The 14,398-nt window shown below is 43.9% G+C and overlaps 1 protein-coding gene across 1 annotated transcript in view; it reads left to right on the top strand.

Moving 5' to 3' along the window:
• The window catches only part of LOC124615963 (COBW domain-containing protein 1-like), a 524,805-nt gene that overhangs the window by 326,485 nt on the left and 183,922 nt on the right, over positions 1–14,398 (top strand). The window contains exon 9 of the mRNA XM_047144164.1: positions 9,420–9,479. Within this exon, the coding sequence (XP_047000120.1) occupies positions 9,420–9,479 (60 nt within the window). The remainder of the gene's footprint in view (positions 1–9,419; positions 9,480–14,398) is intronic.

Genomic DNA, 14,398 nt, shown 5'->3' with positions numbered 1-14,398 from the left:
TTCTCTCTGACGTCTCCCAAGATTCTTCTGTAGAGCTAATGGACCTTGACGCCAGTCTGGTGCAACCATCTCGCCCCAAGCCTGAACCTCCACTAACTACGCCCTCTCCTCCATGGCAGAAAGACAGGGTGAAAGTGCAACCCCTGTGACAGATGGCTCCCATATTAAAGTGGAACATTAATGGGTTCAGAACACATTTGGAGGAAATGAACGCCCCTTTGCTTGTGTTTGTAGGAAACACATTTTAAAGCCTCCGATGCCCAGATCCTACAGGGCTATATGCTGTAGTGCAGTGATGACCTGACTAGAGAATAGGCCAAGGGAGGGGTCGCTGTGTTTGTAGATAACGTGCACCAACCCTCTGCTCCCCCCCCCCCCCCCTTTGCTATTGACAGGCAAGAAGCTGTAGTTGAAAATCATGTGTATCGGGGATCACTGTTTGCTCACTTTATTTACGTTTGCTTGATGCAATAGCCTCTGAAGCTCTCACTGTCCTGTGGGGCTCGACCTCTGCTTGTCTTTGGGGATGGGTTTTGGAGAGCCTCATGACGTCTCAAGCACTGTGCATCCTTAACACAGGTACGCCCACTCATTTCTGCCCTGCTACTGGGCCATTCTCAGCCATTGACTTCTCTTTCTACTCTCCAGCCCTCTCGGTTTCTGTTCTGTGGGAAGTCATTGAAGACCTTCATTTCAATGACCACTTCCAACTCATCCACCTATTGGAAGGAGGACTACTTGAACAGAAGCCACCAAAATGCTAAGGGCTGAGTGGACACTGTTCATCCATTTGGCTGTGTTTGAACACTGCAAAAGTGCCCAGGAATGGGTGGACCACATCTGACAAGTGGTCCATTATGCCACTGACTTATCCTGCAATCTTAGGAGACAAACTGTACCTTGGTGAAGTGATGAGTGCATTTCAGCAATACGGGACAGGCACGTTGCTCTTTGATGATTTAAATGTTGCCCAACAAGAGAATAACCTCACAGCCTTTCGAGTCATGCGAGCCAAGGCTCGACGCGCAATTAAGGCTAGCAATAAAAGGTCATGGCAAATGTCCTGGACTCCATCAGTCGTTCCACTACAAAAGTATGGGAAGCTATCAAGAAGATTTCCGGTAAAGGTAGTCCATTACCTGTAGTAGCGTTGTTGGATCGGGAATGTCTCCAAACGACACATGGAGACATTGCACAGACGATGGCAGAGCATTTTGCACTGACTACTGCCACTGCTACCCAGGATCCAGTGTACCGTCGTTAGCATGCCACCATGGTATGAGGTGAGTTAAACTTCAGATCTAACAATTCAGAGTCCTATAACTACCCAATCTCTTTGAGGGAGCTGGATTCGACACTATCTGCAGCTTGTGATACTGTACCCAGTCACGACCAAATCCGATACAGTATGCTGCGGAACTTGAAACCAATGTCCAAGTAAATCCTATTGCAATGTTTTAACTTGATACTTTCCCAGGTCGCGGAGGGAGGCGATTTTGGTATTCAAACCAGGAAAGGACCGAACATGTCCAAGTAGTTACCAGAGCATTGCCTTAACAAGCTGTGTGGTAGAGACATTGGAGAGAATGGTTAACAGTTGTCTGGTCTGGATATTGGAGACCAGGAAGCTCTTAAGTCGCTTCCAATGTGGAGTCAGGAGGTTTCGATCTACTGTCGACAACCTGAGCTTGTGGTAGAGACGGCTCATCAGCAGGCTTTCCTACGTAAACAGCATTCTGTAGATATACTTTTCATATCAGTATTACGTACAATACAACTTGGAGACACCTACAGCCAGTGGAGCTTCCGTAGCCATCTCCCCATCTTTATTCAGTCCTTTTTATCAAAGCACTTTTTTGGCTCAGAGTTGGTGATGTGCTGTTGAATACTTTCGAGCAGGAGGTTGGTGTTGCACAGGGCAGTGTTTTAAGCGTTACCTTCTTTGCCAAAGCCATCAGCAGTTTCATGTCTACAGTAAGGAGTCCTGTACAATGCTCCTTATTTGTGGACGATTTTTCAGCTTTCTCTTCCTCCTCCAGTATTGCGATCTCAGTTTAAACTTACATTGAATTAGCTGGAGGAATGAGTTGCACAGACTGGCTTTACGTTTTCTGTGGAGAAATGTGTGTGTGTGTGTTCATTTGAATCGTCCATGTCGTATTTTTTTTAAACTTACGTACGTATGTGGAGCACCATTGTTCCTTTTAAGACTCTGTGCGGTTTTTGGGCCTCATTTTTGACTCCAAGCTGACGAATGTAGCACACCTGAAAGACCTGAAGACAAGGGCACAGGAGGCACTACAGTATTGTAGCCACAGGTCAGTGGGGGACTTCATTTGATCACGCTTGCACTATGTGTGCACAGTGTACGGGTCAGTGAGGCCTTCATACTTGAAAGTCATTGATGCTGTCCACCATGAGGGGATGAGACTGGCCACAGGCACTTACAGGACCAGCCCCATACCGAGTCTCTGTGCTGAGACTGTTAAACTGCCACTTACCATCCAGCGGCAGCTTCTCATGGTGCATCTGGCGTTTTAGCTCCTCGTTACTCCAATTTCCCGAGCATACGATACCGTTCTTGTACAGCTGTGGAACACCTCTTTACGAACTGTCCATGGGCAGCAAGGCCATTTGGGATCCATGCAAAAGGTGTGTTGGAGTCCCTTGATGTGTGGCTTATACAGACTCAAGTCTGCGATTTTAACCATCTGTCACCCTGGTTACTACAGAGGCGCAGAGTAATTTTGTATTTAGCGCAGTACATGAGAGACTGCACTTCTATTTCTGTTTTTAATGTGACATTTTTCGACATTTTAAATGAGCATCAAAAGTATTTAGCTGTCTTCATGGATGGGTCTAAACAGGAGGACTCTGTTGGTTGCTCTGTTATTTTCCCCGATCATGTCTTCTAGATTCAGTTGCCTCCAGAGTTCCCTGTATTTGGCGCAATCTGGAGGGCGCTGGATCAGATGAGATGTGCCAGACTAGCTAAATCCCTTGTCTGTTTCGGCCCCCTGAGTGCCCTTCAGTCTTTGAAAGCCTTGTATCCAACTGATAAAGTTGTTCAGGATATCTAGGTTGTCCTGCTCCAGCTACAAATGGTGGGGAAGGAGGTGTCCTTCTGCTAGGTGCCAAGGCATACGAGTATTGCAGGGAACAAAAGGGCAGATGTAGCAGCCAAGGAGGCGTGTCTTGATCATCGGTTAGTGCAGTGTTCCATCCCTCTGCATGCTCTTTCCTCGCTGTTGAGATGTAGAGCATTGCGTCAATGGTAAGATGAGTGTCTGGAAGTGGCTGATAAGCTCTGTCTAGTAAAGCCCACTACGCGGCTGCTGCCTGCTTACTCGTCTTCGCATAGGCCACAGTCATCTCATACGTGGCTTCTTGCTCTGGCGAGAGGATCCTCCAACGTGTGATGCTTGTGCTGTACTGGAAAATGTGAGCCACATTTTACTAGAGTGTGTTTTATTTGTGGACCAGAGGGCAGTGGCAGATTTGCCCTCTCTTTTAAGTGGCGTTGAAGTGAATGAGGTCAGAGTTTTTAAGATTTTGTCTTATGTTCAACTTGTTTCCAAAAATTTTATGGAGACATTCTTCATGTGTTAACAAGGTGACTAACTCACCCATGTTTTTTTGTAAGTGGTCTGCCAGTCACATTTCTCGTGTGCTTTTCTTTAAGCTCTTCTGTGGTTCTACCTCAAAAATGGTTCAAATGGCTCTGAGCACTATGGGACTTAACATCTATGGTCATCAGTCCCCTAGAACTTAGGACTACTTAAACCTAACTAACCTAAGGACATCACACAACACCCAGTCATCACGAGGCAGAGAAAATCCCTGACCCCGCCGGGAATCGAACCCGGGAACCCGGGCGCGGGAAGCGAGAACGCTACCGCACGACCACGAGCTGCGGACAGGTTCTACCTCAGTTTTAATCCAGGAATAGCACCTTTCATCGTTCTCCATTCTATTAAGACTTGTGAGAGCGACTGATTGTGTGGGTCAGTGCGAATGAAGTGAGAGAATGAATGACTGACAAGGGGAGGCCGCCAATTGTGAAATTCAGATTCGATTCATACTGCGCATAATAAAAGCTCATGGCCAGAGGTGTAATGTGGCAAAGCACCAAGATGCACTTCTCAGCCGTTGTCGAGAAAATCGACAGTTCAAAGAAACCGTTGCGGTGAAATACTCTCCACGATTAATAATTTTCTACATCGTCGTGGCGCAGCGGTAAGCGCTCGGGTTCGCAATCCCAAGGTTGCCGGATCGAATCTCGCGCCATGCAACTTTTTTTTATTATTTGTTTTTTGTAATTCAACACAATATTCAATCACGATGTCTGGACGAGTCTTGCCTCTTGTTTTCGTATCCCTCCAAGAGTCCACAGGTACGTTTGGACCCACAGTACAGAAGACAGTCGACGAGTACGCCAAGAAGTATACCAACGTTGTTATTACATCCTCCAAATCCGGTAAACTAACAACGGGTTTGTTCATGGACTTCTTGCGTAATGCTTTGCAACCATACGTACAAAAGAAAGAATTTCTCCTTCTGATCGACTCTTGGGGTGGGCAAACGAACCCGTCGTTATACTATGAGATGTTCCAGGACGATAAGAAGTTACCAACGTGCACTATAAAAGTCATTCCTCCAAAGTGTACTCCTCTCGTCCAACCGTGTGACGTGTATTTTTACCGGCAGGCAAAAAATTTGTTCAAGCGCCTTCAAAATTGTGCTTTTTTAATCGAACGAAACCGTGACATCAACTCCAGAGACGATTGTATAAAAATCCAATCCATCGTCCACCACCAATTGTCTTCTCCGATTTTTGCCGATATGATAAGATAAGCGTGGTATGTATCAAACCTGACGAACAATGGAACAATTTTTCAGAATGTCAATCAGGTGTGTTTCCCAACAGATAATTTAAAAAAACAATTGTTCTTGTAAAAACGCATCGTTTATCAGATGTGCTCGATGTCGTGCTGTTTTCTGCTTTCCATGTTTCTATGATAACTATCACTCTGGTTCGTGCGATACTCCAGCTACTTCTGGTCACTAATTGTTAATTATGTGCCGGCCGAAGTGGCCGTGCGGTTAAAGGCGCTGCAGTCTGGAACCGCAAGACCGCTACGGTCGCAGGTTCGAATCCTGCCTCGGGCATGGATGTTTGTGGTGTCCTTAGGTTAGTTAGGTTTAACTAGTTCTAAGTTCTAGGGGACTAATGACCTCAGCAGTTGAGTCCCATAGTGCTCAGAGCCATTTGTTAATTATGTGCGAGTGTATACCGAACTTTTCAATAAATTGTATCCACATGAATATTATTTGTGATATTGTGTTTTATTTCAAGTATTATTTTTCCACGACAAACGACTTTCAACAACTTATTATATGCATAATTGTGTATATACATTTGAATTACAAAAGCAAATAATAAAAAAAAAGTTGCATGGCGCGAGATTCGATCCGGCGACCTTCGGATTACGAACCCGAGCGCTTACCGCTGCGCCGCGACGCTGTAGAAAATTATTAATCGTAGAGAGTATTTCACCGCAACGGTTTCTTTTAACTGTCGATTTTCTCGACAACGGCTGAGAAGTGCATCTTGGTGCTTTGCCACATTACACCTCTGGCCATGAGCTTTTATTATGCGCAGTATGAATCGAATCTGAATTTCACAATTGGCGGCCTCCCCTTCTGAGTGAGTGTCATTTAATAGGTTTCCCCTTCATTGTGTGATAACGATTTTAGACATTTTGTTTACATTCGTTTCTTTTCAAGTGTGTAAGGGTGCTGATAACCTCGGCGTTGAGTGCCCGTAAGCTCCAAACACACACAAACACACTGAATGTAAGAAAGTAATAAATAGCCCGTACAGTCTCACATGTTTTTAAACTGACGTCAGTGTTTTTTAAATGTGATGGCCCTCTTTCGTCATGCTGTGTACCCTCAAGCTGTTTTGATCTTGTTCCAGATTCCTGTTGCTTGCCTGCTGTCTTCTTCATTTCAGCGCAACTGCTGCGCTTCACGTTGACGACGGTTTGCATTATATATAGCCTGATCAAGAGGATCAGGACATCCATTTGTGCACATTAATATTGGGTGTATACACCTTTCGTCTTTGTGAGGCCTTCATTCTGCTGTAGACACTTTCAGTGAAGCGTGTGAATGTTTTTGGAGGGATGGCAGCCAAGTCTTCCTCAACAGCTGAAACCAGAGAAGACAGTGACGTTGGTCTCTGGAGTCTGGAGCAATGTATACGTTACAACTCATCATGAAGTTATTCCGCTGAGTTCAGGTCGGGACTGTGAGCAGGTCAGTCCATTTCTGAAGTTATTGTTCACAAACCATTCCCTCACAGATGGTGCTTCATGACAGGTGCAGTCAGTCATTGTTTTCGAACTGGTCACCTATTGTATGCAGTACGTAATTTTGTAAAATATGTTTATATCGTAACGCATTTAGCATTTTTCTTAAGAACAATAAGGGACTGTTATCTAAATATGAGAAACACCCCCATAGCATAACACCATCTCTTTGGTATCTCATTGTTAGCACTACACATGACAGACATTTTTCCCCAGGCATTTGCCGAAACCAAACCCTTCCGTCGGATTGTCACACTCTAAATCATTCGTTTCCAGCCATTCACTGTCCAGTGTTGTCGCTCTTTACACTATCTCTAGCATCACTTAGCAGTGATTACGGGACTGTATGTGACAGATGAGGAGATACTCAACCATTGTTCTCCAATCTCTTTAACTCCCTATCCAGAATTATTGTGCTGACTGATCTTCTGGAAGCACTTTCGAACTGACTTGTGATTCCTTCTGCTGAATTTATGCGATTTTTTACAACCATTTTCCACAATGCTCGACGATACCTGTCCATCAGTGCATGCATTCTGCCAGGTCTTGGTTTAACTGTGGTTGTTCCTACGCGTTTTCAATTCACAATTACATCACCAACAGTCTGCTTGGGAAGCTTTAGAAGGGTTGACGTGTAGCTGACGGATTCAGGTGACATCCAGTGTCTAGTCACCTTCTTAGTCTTAACCCATTCTGCTGTTACTATTGCTCTACTTAAAACACGATACTTAGTGGATCCTTTGATATTGGCGGGTCTGTCTGCCGTGACTTCTAGTGATCAGTACCACATTACACAGGGGTGACCTGTTACTTTTGATCGGTTATAACTAGACTTGCCCTTGTGATTCTCGCATGCCATTATCCTTCAACTATAGTTTTCAGCACAACTCATCTGTGATGATTATCCAACCGAGAAAGAAGTGGAGCCCCTCCACAACCGGACTCGCATGGTGACCATCACAAAACGTTCTGCTGTCATCTCTACGAAAGGTCACCACCCACTCGAGTGGGTGCAATCGCCATAAAATGGTCCCTTCGCGGTTGTGGTACACAAAAACGTTTGATGGTTGCGGATTTAAGGTCAAAAGGAGAAATTGGCCGCGGAATGTAGTGGGAAAATATCCTCTGTGTCTGTAGTGATGAATGGTAGAGGTGTTGGTGGTATCATACTACTAACAGTGACAGGATTGTTAGTAGTTTGTTGCTTGGCACCGACGATGGCTTCTGGCCCTACCACCGTTGTCTCGATCCTGTAACATGCCAAGGTCTTCTTCAGAGTGGTCAGTTTGATTATAAATCAGCCACTCAGTGTAAATTTTCGTGTGGGGTTTATTTGTGATTTGTGTGTTGTCAGCTTCCCTGTAGGAACCATTTTATTGTACTACAGGAGTTCACCGACCTCTTGTTCTGTGTGTTTGTCAGTTGGAACTAGTCATAGGTCATCGGCTATCCCTGCTAAAGAGCGGTTTGGTCTGTTGTAGCTGTGATCTTAATTTTCCTAGTTTAGAACGAAGAGATTAGTCGAATTTCTTAAATTCCTGTACAGTCATGCGGCTAATTTCTTGATCACCTCCATGCTGGTGTCGAGACAGAATTCATTGTGCAATCCATGGTGCGTGTGTGTAATGGAGCATTGCCTATGACTTGTAAAACCTTGTTGTTTACAACCTGCAGATGTATTGAAGCTGCTTATCCACAGACTGGATCAACGTATATCATTATGTCAACCATTTAGTCTTTTCGTTTCATTTCTTTCTTTATTAGACAATTTTTTTTCATTCTCTCGTAGTAGGGCGGCTAAACTTCGCCTATCAACCCATCAGCCTGACGTAACACCATATATCAAGGATCATTACTATATGGGAATGCAGTCTTTGTCGGCCAATTTCATTGACGAAATCTTCTCGGGTTATCAGTCGAGTCGCGTTGTCGCAACAATTCGACGACTTTCCTACTAAACATTTCCAGGGGAAGTGTCGCGTTCATGTTCGTTTCGTTCCTTTGCAGCCTTTCGATCGCTGACTTTTTGCCGAGGACCCAATGACCGGGCCAGTCGCCTGCCTCCGGAAGAGATCTCGCAGCCGATGGTGGGATGGACTCTGGTGGGGTGGAGGGGGTCTGGACGTTGAGTATTGGTGCTGCCGGTCTATTCTGTTCGCTATCTTCGCCGCTTTCACATCACAGCGTTTTATACGTATTTTTGCCAACGCCTCGTTCCACGCAAAGCTCTGTTGTAAATCGCTGTTCCGGTTGACAAGGTCGTAGTGTATTCCACTCAACGGCTAAAATCAAGAATATGTTTGAGTCAGTCAAATCTCAAATAGAGCTATGGTCACCTGCTGTCTACAGCATCAGTTGTGAATGTGGCGTGCAGGACATCGGCCAGACGTAGCGGTGCGTCTCGCAGATGTGTGCAGAACATGTGAGGAACTTTTGTCTAGGCAGATTGACAAGTCTGCAGTGGCAGAACACAGCGACGGCAGGGCCACATGTTTGTTTTTGAACAGACGAAGGTGCTGTTTCGCGCCAGCAGGTTCTGCGATTCGGTCATAAAAGTGGCAGTGGAAATAGGAGTACACGACGTACTTGTTAACTGAGCTCTGCGATGCATGTAGAGTTAGCAAAAATACTTCTGGAACGCCCCTATGTAACAGCGAGGCGCAGAGTCAAATCTCGACACGTGGACCCCCCCCCCCCCCCCATACCTCCGTGGTGTCCTCACCACCAACTGTGACTTCTGTTCCAAACGACTGGCCCACCAACTAGACCCTCAGCGCAGAAGTTAGTGATCCAGGGGCTATAACGGAACACTTTGCATGGATATGACAAGTAGGAATTTCGTCGACTGTATATCGTCAGTTAGCACTCATTTCATTCCGTTAAGCGCCTCACTCAATTCCTTTTCACTTTCGGCGACCGCCACTGTGAGATCAGAGAAATATGTGTTGCTAGTTTTTTATCTGTTAAAAGCAACTCCCACATCTAGGTACTCCTGTACTTCACTTTTAAGACTTCTATGATTAAAAATATTTTGATGTGTTGCAGGGTGGATCTCAACCGAATTCTCGACCTCAGAGCCTACAGCACTGGCGGCAACGATGAAAGGTTAGCGAAGTTCTGTTTCTTTTTGACAATGGTCACGGTCATCATCTCTGCTTCGCCTCCCCTTTATCTTTCCTTTTACTGAAATATGTGTGATTGTTTTCTGCTTTTAGGCTGTTTCTGTCCATTTCACGCTCTGTTTATTTTGATTTATGTATTGTATTATTAATTTTAATAGTTTTAGTATCACTTTTAAGGTTACATCATCAAGTAGCTTACTTGCTTCAGCCACTGCCACTTAGAACTTACTACAGGATATAAATGAAAAAAAATGATTTTATACGTGATGTTGGTATTTAATGTAGACCTTTCTGGACGACAGGTTATAGGAGCGATTTTAATTAGAACTAATGTTACGAAGGTGACGTTAGAAATAACTGAACATTTCGAACAGTGTACTGTACTTACATTAACAGCTAAAAGCAAAGTCACTAAAATGAATATCTTCGACAGTGTGACAATCTCTGCAGGCTCCATGCCGAGTCCATCATCGCTACAAAAGTGATGATGAAACCATTCATCATACGAAAAAGATGACGTTGATGCAATTATGTACTCCAGAAATTCGTCATTTATCTTTTATAGCAAGTTGACATCGTGTATGTTGGCCACATGGAAAGTGTAGGCATTGAACTTCTTAGACTCAATTCACACAGAAATGGCGTGGTGCGGACGCCTGGCGGCAGCGAGTCAGGGACATGGCGCGGACGGGACGTGAGCACTTCACACTGAAGTGGTGCTGTGAGAGAGGCGCGGGCCGACTATACTACAAATGGGTTACAATATGTCGTCTTCATCACATGAAGCATCCTATGTTCTTAAATACACGAACTGTAAACTGGCCAGCGACTACATTTTCCACTGCATGCTTTTCAAAATATACCCGGTGGTTTACTTATTTGGGAAGTATCACAATGATTATGGGCGATAACGAAAATAAAACCAGTTCATTATCGAGCTGTGATGTCGGACTGTAAGCTGTCAAAAAATCTTTTTTATATTTTTTTATTTTATTTGTGTATTAATTTTTTCCCGTATAATTTCCTGAAAATCGAATGAGAGACACTCCATAGCGGAGAGCTGTCTTGAATCCTAATACTGCGGTTTTTGTTTACTCGAAAATTTGAAGTTTCACTGAGAAACTCTCTCCAGAAATGGGTGTAGCTTTGCTTCATCTACATTAAAATATATTTTTAGAGGCACATCACATGACTTCAAGTTAATGGAAACAGCAGCACGCCAGTTGGACGTCTCCGCCACTCGTGGCGAGAAAGGGAAATGGTATGGACCACAAAGTGACGTGTCCACTCCACGCCATCTCTGTGTGACTTGCTGCATTTGTTGACATGGAGGTGTCGCGGAAGAGCGCCACCTCTCCGCCAGACGTCTGCGCCACGCCATTTCAGTGTGACTTTGGCCTTACGTGCTACGAAGAGACCGATGGCCAACCGATTAGGTCCTGTAAAACAATTACCGTAATATACCTACTACCATTTGAAATGGAGAAGACTCTATTTGACGTGTGCCGCAGTTTTATGGTCACCCGTTGTTCTTTCGGTGAAACAAGGCTAAGGATGATGCGGAAATTTTAAGAAACGTGCTTCGGTTATTGTTGCCTTGTCTCAAGGTATTTGTGCCTGAATGTGTATTGCTGCTTCTGTTCAGACGAAGTTTGGCAAATGTTGGCATGCACTTAAATATCTTCTATATGGTGTCTGCTTATGCTTTCGCAACATTACTGTGCGTTTATGATAAGTTGGACAGTAGAGAATATGGTATATATTTTCATCCGTTAAGCTCACGGAAGTAAATACTGCCCTGCGTGCATAAATGCCGCAAATTCCTCTGGAAATAATTCCAGAGTTTTGTGCATCCATTCTGCGGCAGGTCACAGCGGCATCTCACGCTAAATAGGATCTAAAATGTTTATTCAGATTGACTAGTATCTGATAATTACCTTTGTAAAATGGTTCAGTATCCTTGGTTAAGATGGTCTACACAAATAAAGATTGAGACAGTCCCGCAGAAAGAAACTAGTAACAGAAACAATAAACATCAGGACAGACTGTAGCAACGAATAATCGTATTACAGCAGCACAAGTTGCAGAGTGAACATTTGCGAGAATCTTTTTCGAACAAAAATTCCGACAAAAGAACACCACCTCATAGTCTTTTACTGACCTGCAGTGTTCATACGCCTGACTGCCAAAACAATATCCCAGGACTGAAGGTGGTGCGGAGAGTATAAAACATCGTGTGCTTTCAAAGGTTAATTATGGTGGTTCACGTTATCGTTTCGTATTGCTTAGTGTATAGTAAATAGAAACTCAAAAGAATGCTTCCCGCGCCATAATTTTAGCGATTCTACTAAACGCGTTAGACGTGCCTTCTCAATACGTAACCATCGCCCCCTCGGAATCACCCATTAGGGAAAACAAAATCAGAAGCGTTGAGTAGATTACCTTCTACTTGAGGCTGCAATACCGAATCCCAGGACTTTTAAGCACTATTGACGCCTTCTGCGGAAACTTTACCGTCTGGACGATAAACATATAAACTGATTTCTGTTTCTTTTTCTTATAGTCCATGTTGTTGTTGTTGTGGTCTTCAGTCCTGAGACTGGTTTGATGCAGCTCTCCATGCTACCCCATCCTGTGCAAGCTTCTTCATCTCCCAGTACTTACTGCAACCCACATCCTTCTGAATCTGTTTAGTTATTCATCTCTTGGTCTCCCCCTACGATTTTTACCCTCCACGCTGCCCTCCAATGCTAAATTTGTGATCCCTTGGTGCCTCAGAACATGTCCTACTAATCGGTCCCTTCTTTTTGTCAAGTTGTGCCACATACTCCTCCCCAATTCTATTCAATACTTCATCATTAGTTATGTGATCTACCCATCTAATCTTCAGCATTCTTCTGTAGCACCACATTTCAAAATGGCTCTGAGCACTATGGGACTTAACTGCTGTGGTCATCAGTCCCCTAGAACTTAGAACTACTTAAACCTAACTAACCTATGGACATCACACACATCCATGCCCGAGGCAGGATTCGAACCTGCGACCGTAGCGGTCACGCGGTTCCAGACTGAAGCGCCTTTAATCGCACGGCCACACCGGCCGGCACACCACATTTCCAAAGCTTCTATTCTGTTCTTGTCCAAACTATTTATAGTCCATGTTTCACTTCCATACAAATACTTTGTGAAACGACTTCCTGACACTTAAATCAATACTTGATATTGACAAATTTCTCTTCATCAGAAACGCTTTACTTGCCATTGCCAGTCTACATTTTATATCGTCTCTACTTCGACCATCATCAGTTATTTTGCTCCCCAAATAGCAAAACTCCTTTACTACTTTAAGTGTCTCATTTCCTAATCTAATTCCCTCAGCATCACTCGACTTAATTCGACTACATTCCATTATCCTCGTTTTGCTTTTGTTAATGTTCAGCTTATATCCTCCTTTCAAGACACTGTCCATTCCGTTCAACTGTTCTTCCAAGTCCTTTGCTGTCTCTGATAGAATTACAATGTCATCGGCGAACCTCAGCGTTTTTATTTCTTCTCCATGGATTTTAATACCTACTCCGAATTTTTCTTTTGTTTCCTGTACTGCTTGCTCAATATACAGATTGAATAACATCGGGGAGAGGCTACAACCCTGTCTCACTCCCTTCCCAACCACTCCTTCCCTTTCATGTTCCTTGACTCTTATAAGTGCCATCTGGTTTCTGTACAAAATTGTAAATAGCCTTTCGCTCCCTGTATTTTACCCCTGCCATCTTTAGAATTTGAAAGAGAGTATTCCAGTCAACATTGTCAAAAGCTTTCTCTAAGTCTACAAATGCTAGAAATGTATGTTTGTCTTTCCTAATCTTTCTTCTAAGATAAGTCGTAAGGTCAGTATTGCCTCACGTGTTCCAACATTTCTGCGGAATCCAAATTGATCTTCCCCGAGGTCGGCTTCTACTAGTTTTTCCATTCGTCTGTAAAGAATTCGCGTTAGTATTTTGCAGCTGTGACTTATTAAACTGATAGTTCGGTAATTTTCACATCTGTCAACACCTGCTTTCTTTGGGATTGGAATTATTATATTCTTCTTGAAGTCTGAGGGTATTTCGCCTGTCTCATACGTCTTGCTCACCAGATGGTAGAGTTTTGTCAGGACTGGCTCTCCCAAGGCCATCAGTAGTTCTAATGGAATGTTGTCTACTCCCGGGGCCTTGTTTTGACTCAGGTCTTTCAGTGCTCTGTCAAACTCTTCACACAGTATCGTATCTCCCATTTCATCTTCATCTACATCATCTTCCATTTCCATAACACTGTCCTCAAGTACATCACCCTTGTATAGACCCTCTATATACTCCTTCCACCTTTCTGCTTTCCCTTCTTTGCTTAGAACTGGATTTCCATCTGAGCTCTTGATATTCATACAAGTGGTTCTCTTTTCTCCAAAGGTCTCTTTAATTTTCCTGTAGGCAGTATCTATCTTACCCCTAGTGAGATAAGCCTCTACATCCTTACATTTGTCCTCTAGCCATCCCTGCTTAGCGATTTTGCATTTCCTGTCGATCTCATGTTTGAGACGTCTGTATTCCTTTTTGCCTGCTTCATTTACTGCATTTTTATATTTTCTCCTTTCGTCAATTAAGTTCAATATTTCTTCTGTTACCCAAGGAGTTCTACTAGCCCTCGTCTTTTTACCTACTTGATCCTCTGCTGCCTTCACTACTTCATCCCTCAGAGCTACCCATTCTTCTTCTACTGTACGTCTTTCCCCCATTCCTGTCAATTGTTCCCTTGTGCTCTCCATGAAACTCTGTACAACTCTGGTTCTTTCAGTTTATCCAGGTCCCATCTCCTTAAATTCCCACCTTTTTGCAGTTTCTTCAGTTTTAATCTACAGGTCATAAC

This window comes from Schistocerca americana, chromosome 5 (assembly GCF_021461395.2).
Source record: "Schistocerca americana isolate TAMUIC-IGC-003095 chromosome 5, iqSchAmer2.1, whole genome shotgun sequence".
Taxonomy (NCBI): Eukaryota; Metazoa; Arthropoda; class Insecta; order Orthoptera; family Acrididae; genus Schistocerca; species Schistocerca americana.
The sequence above is the reverse complement of the archived record's forward strand: the minus strand, read 5'-3'. Positions and strand labels throughout refer to the sequence as shown.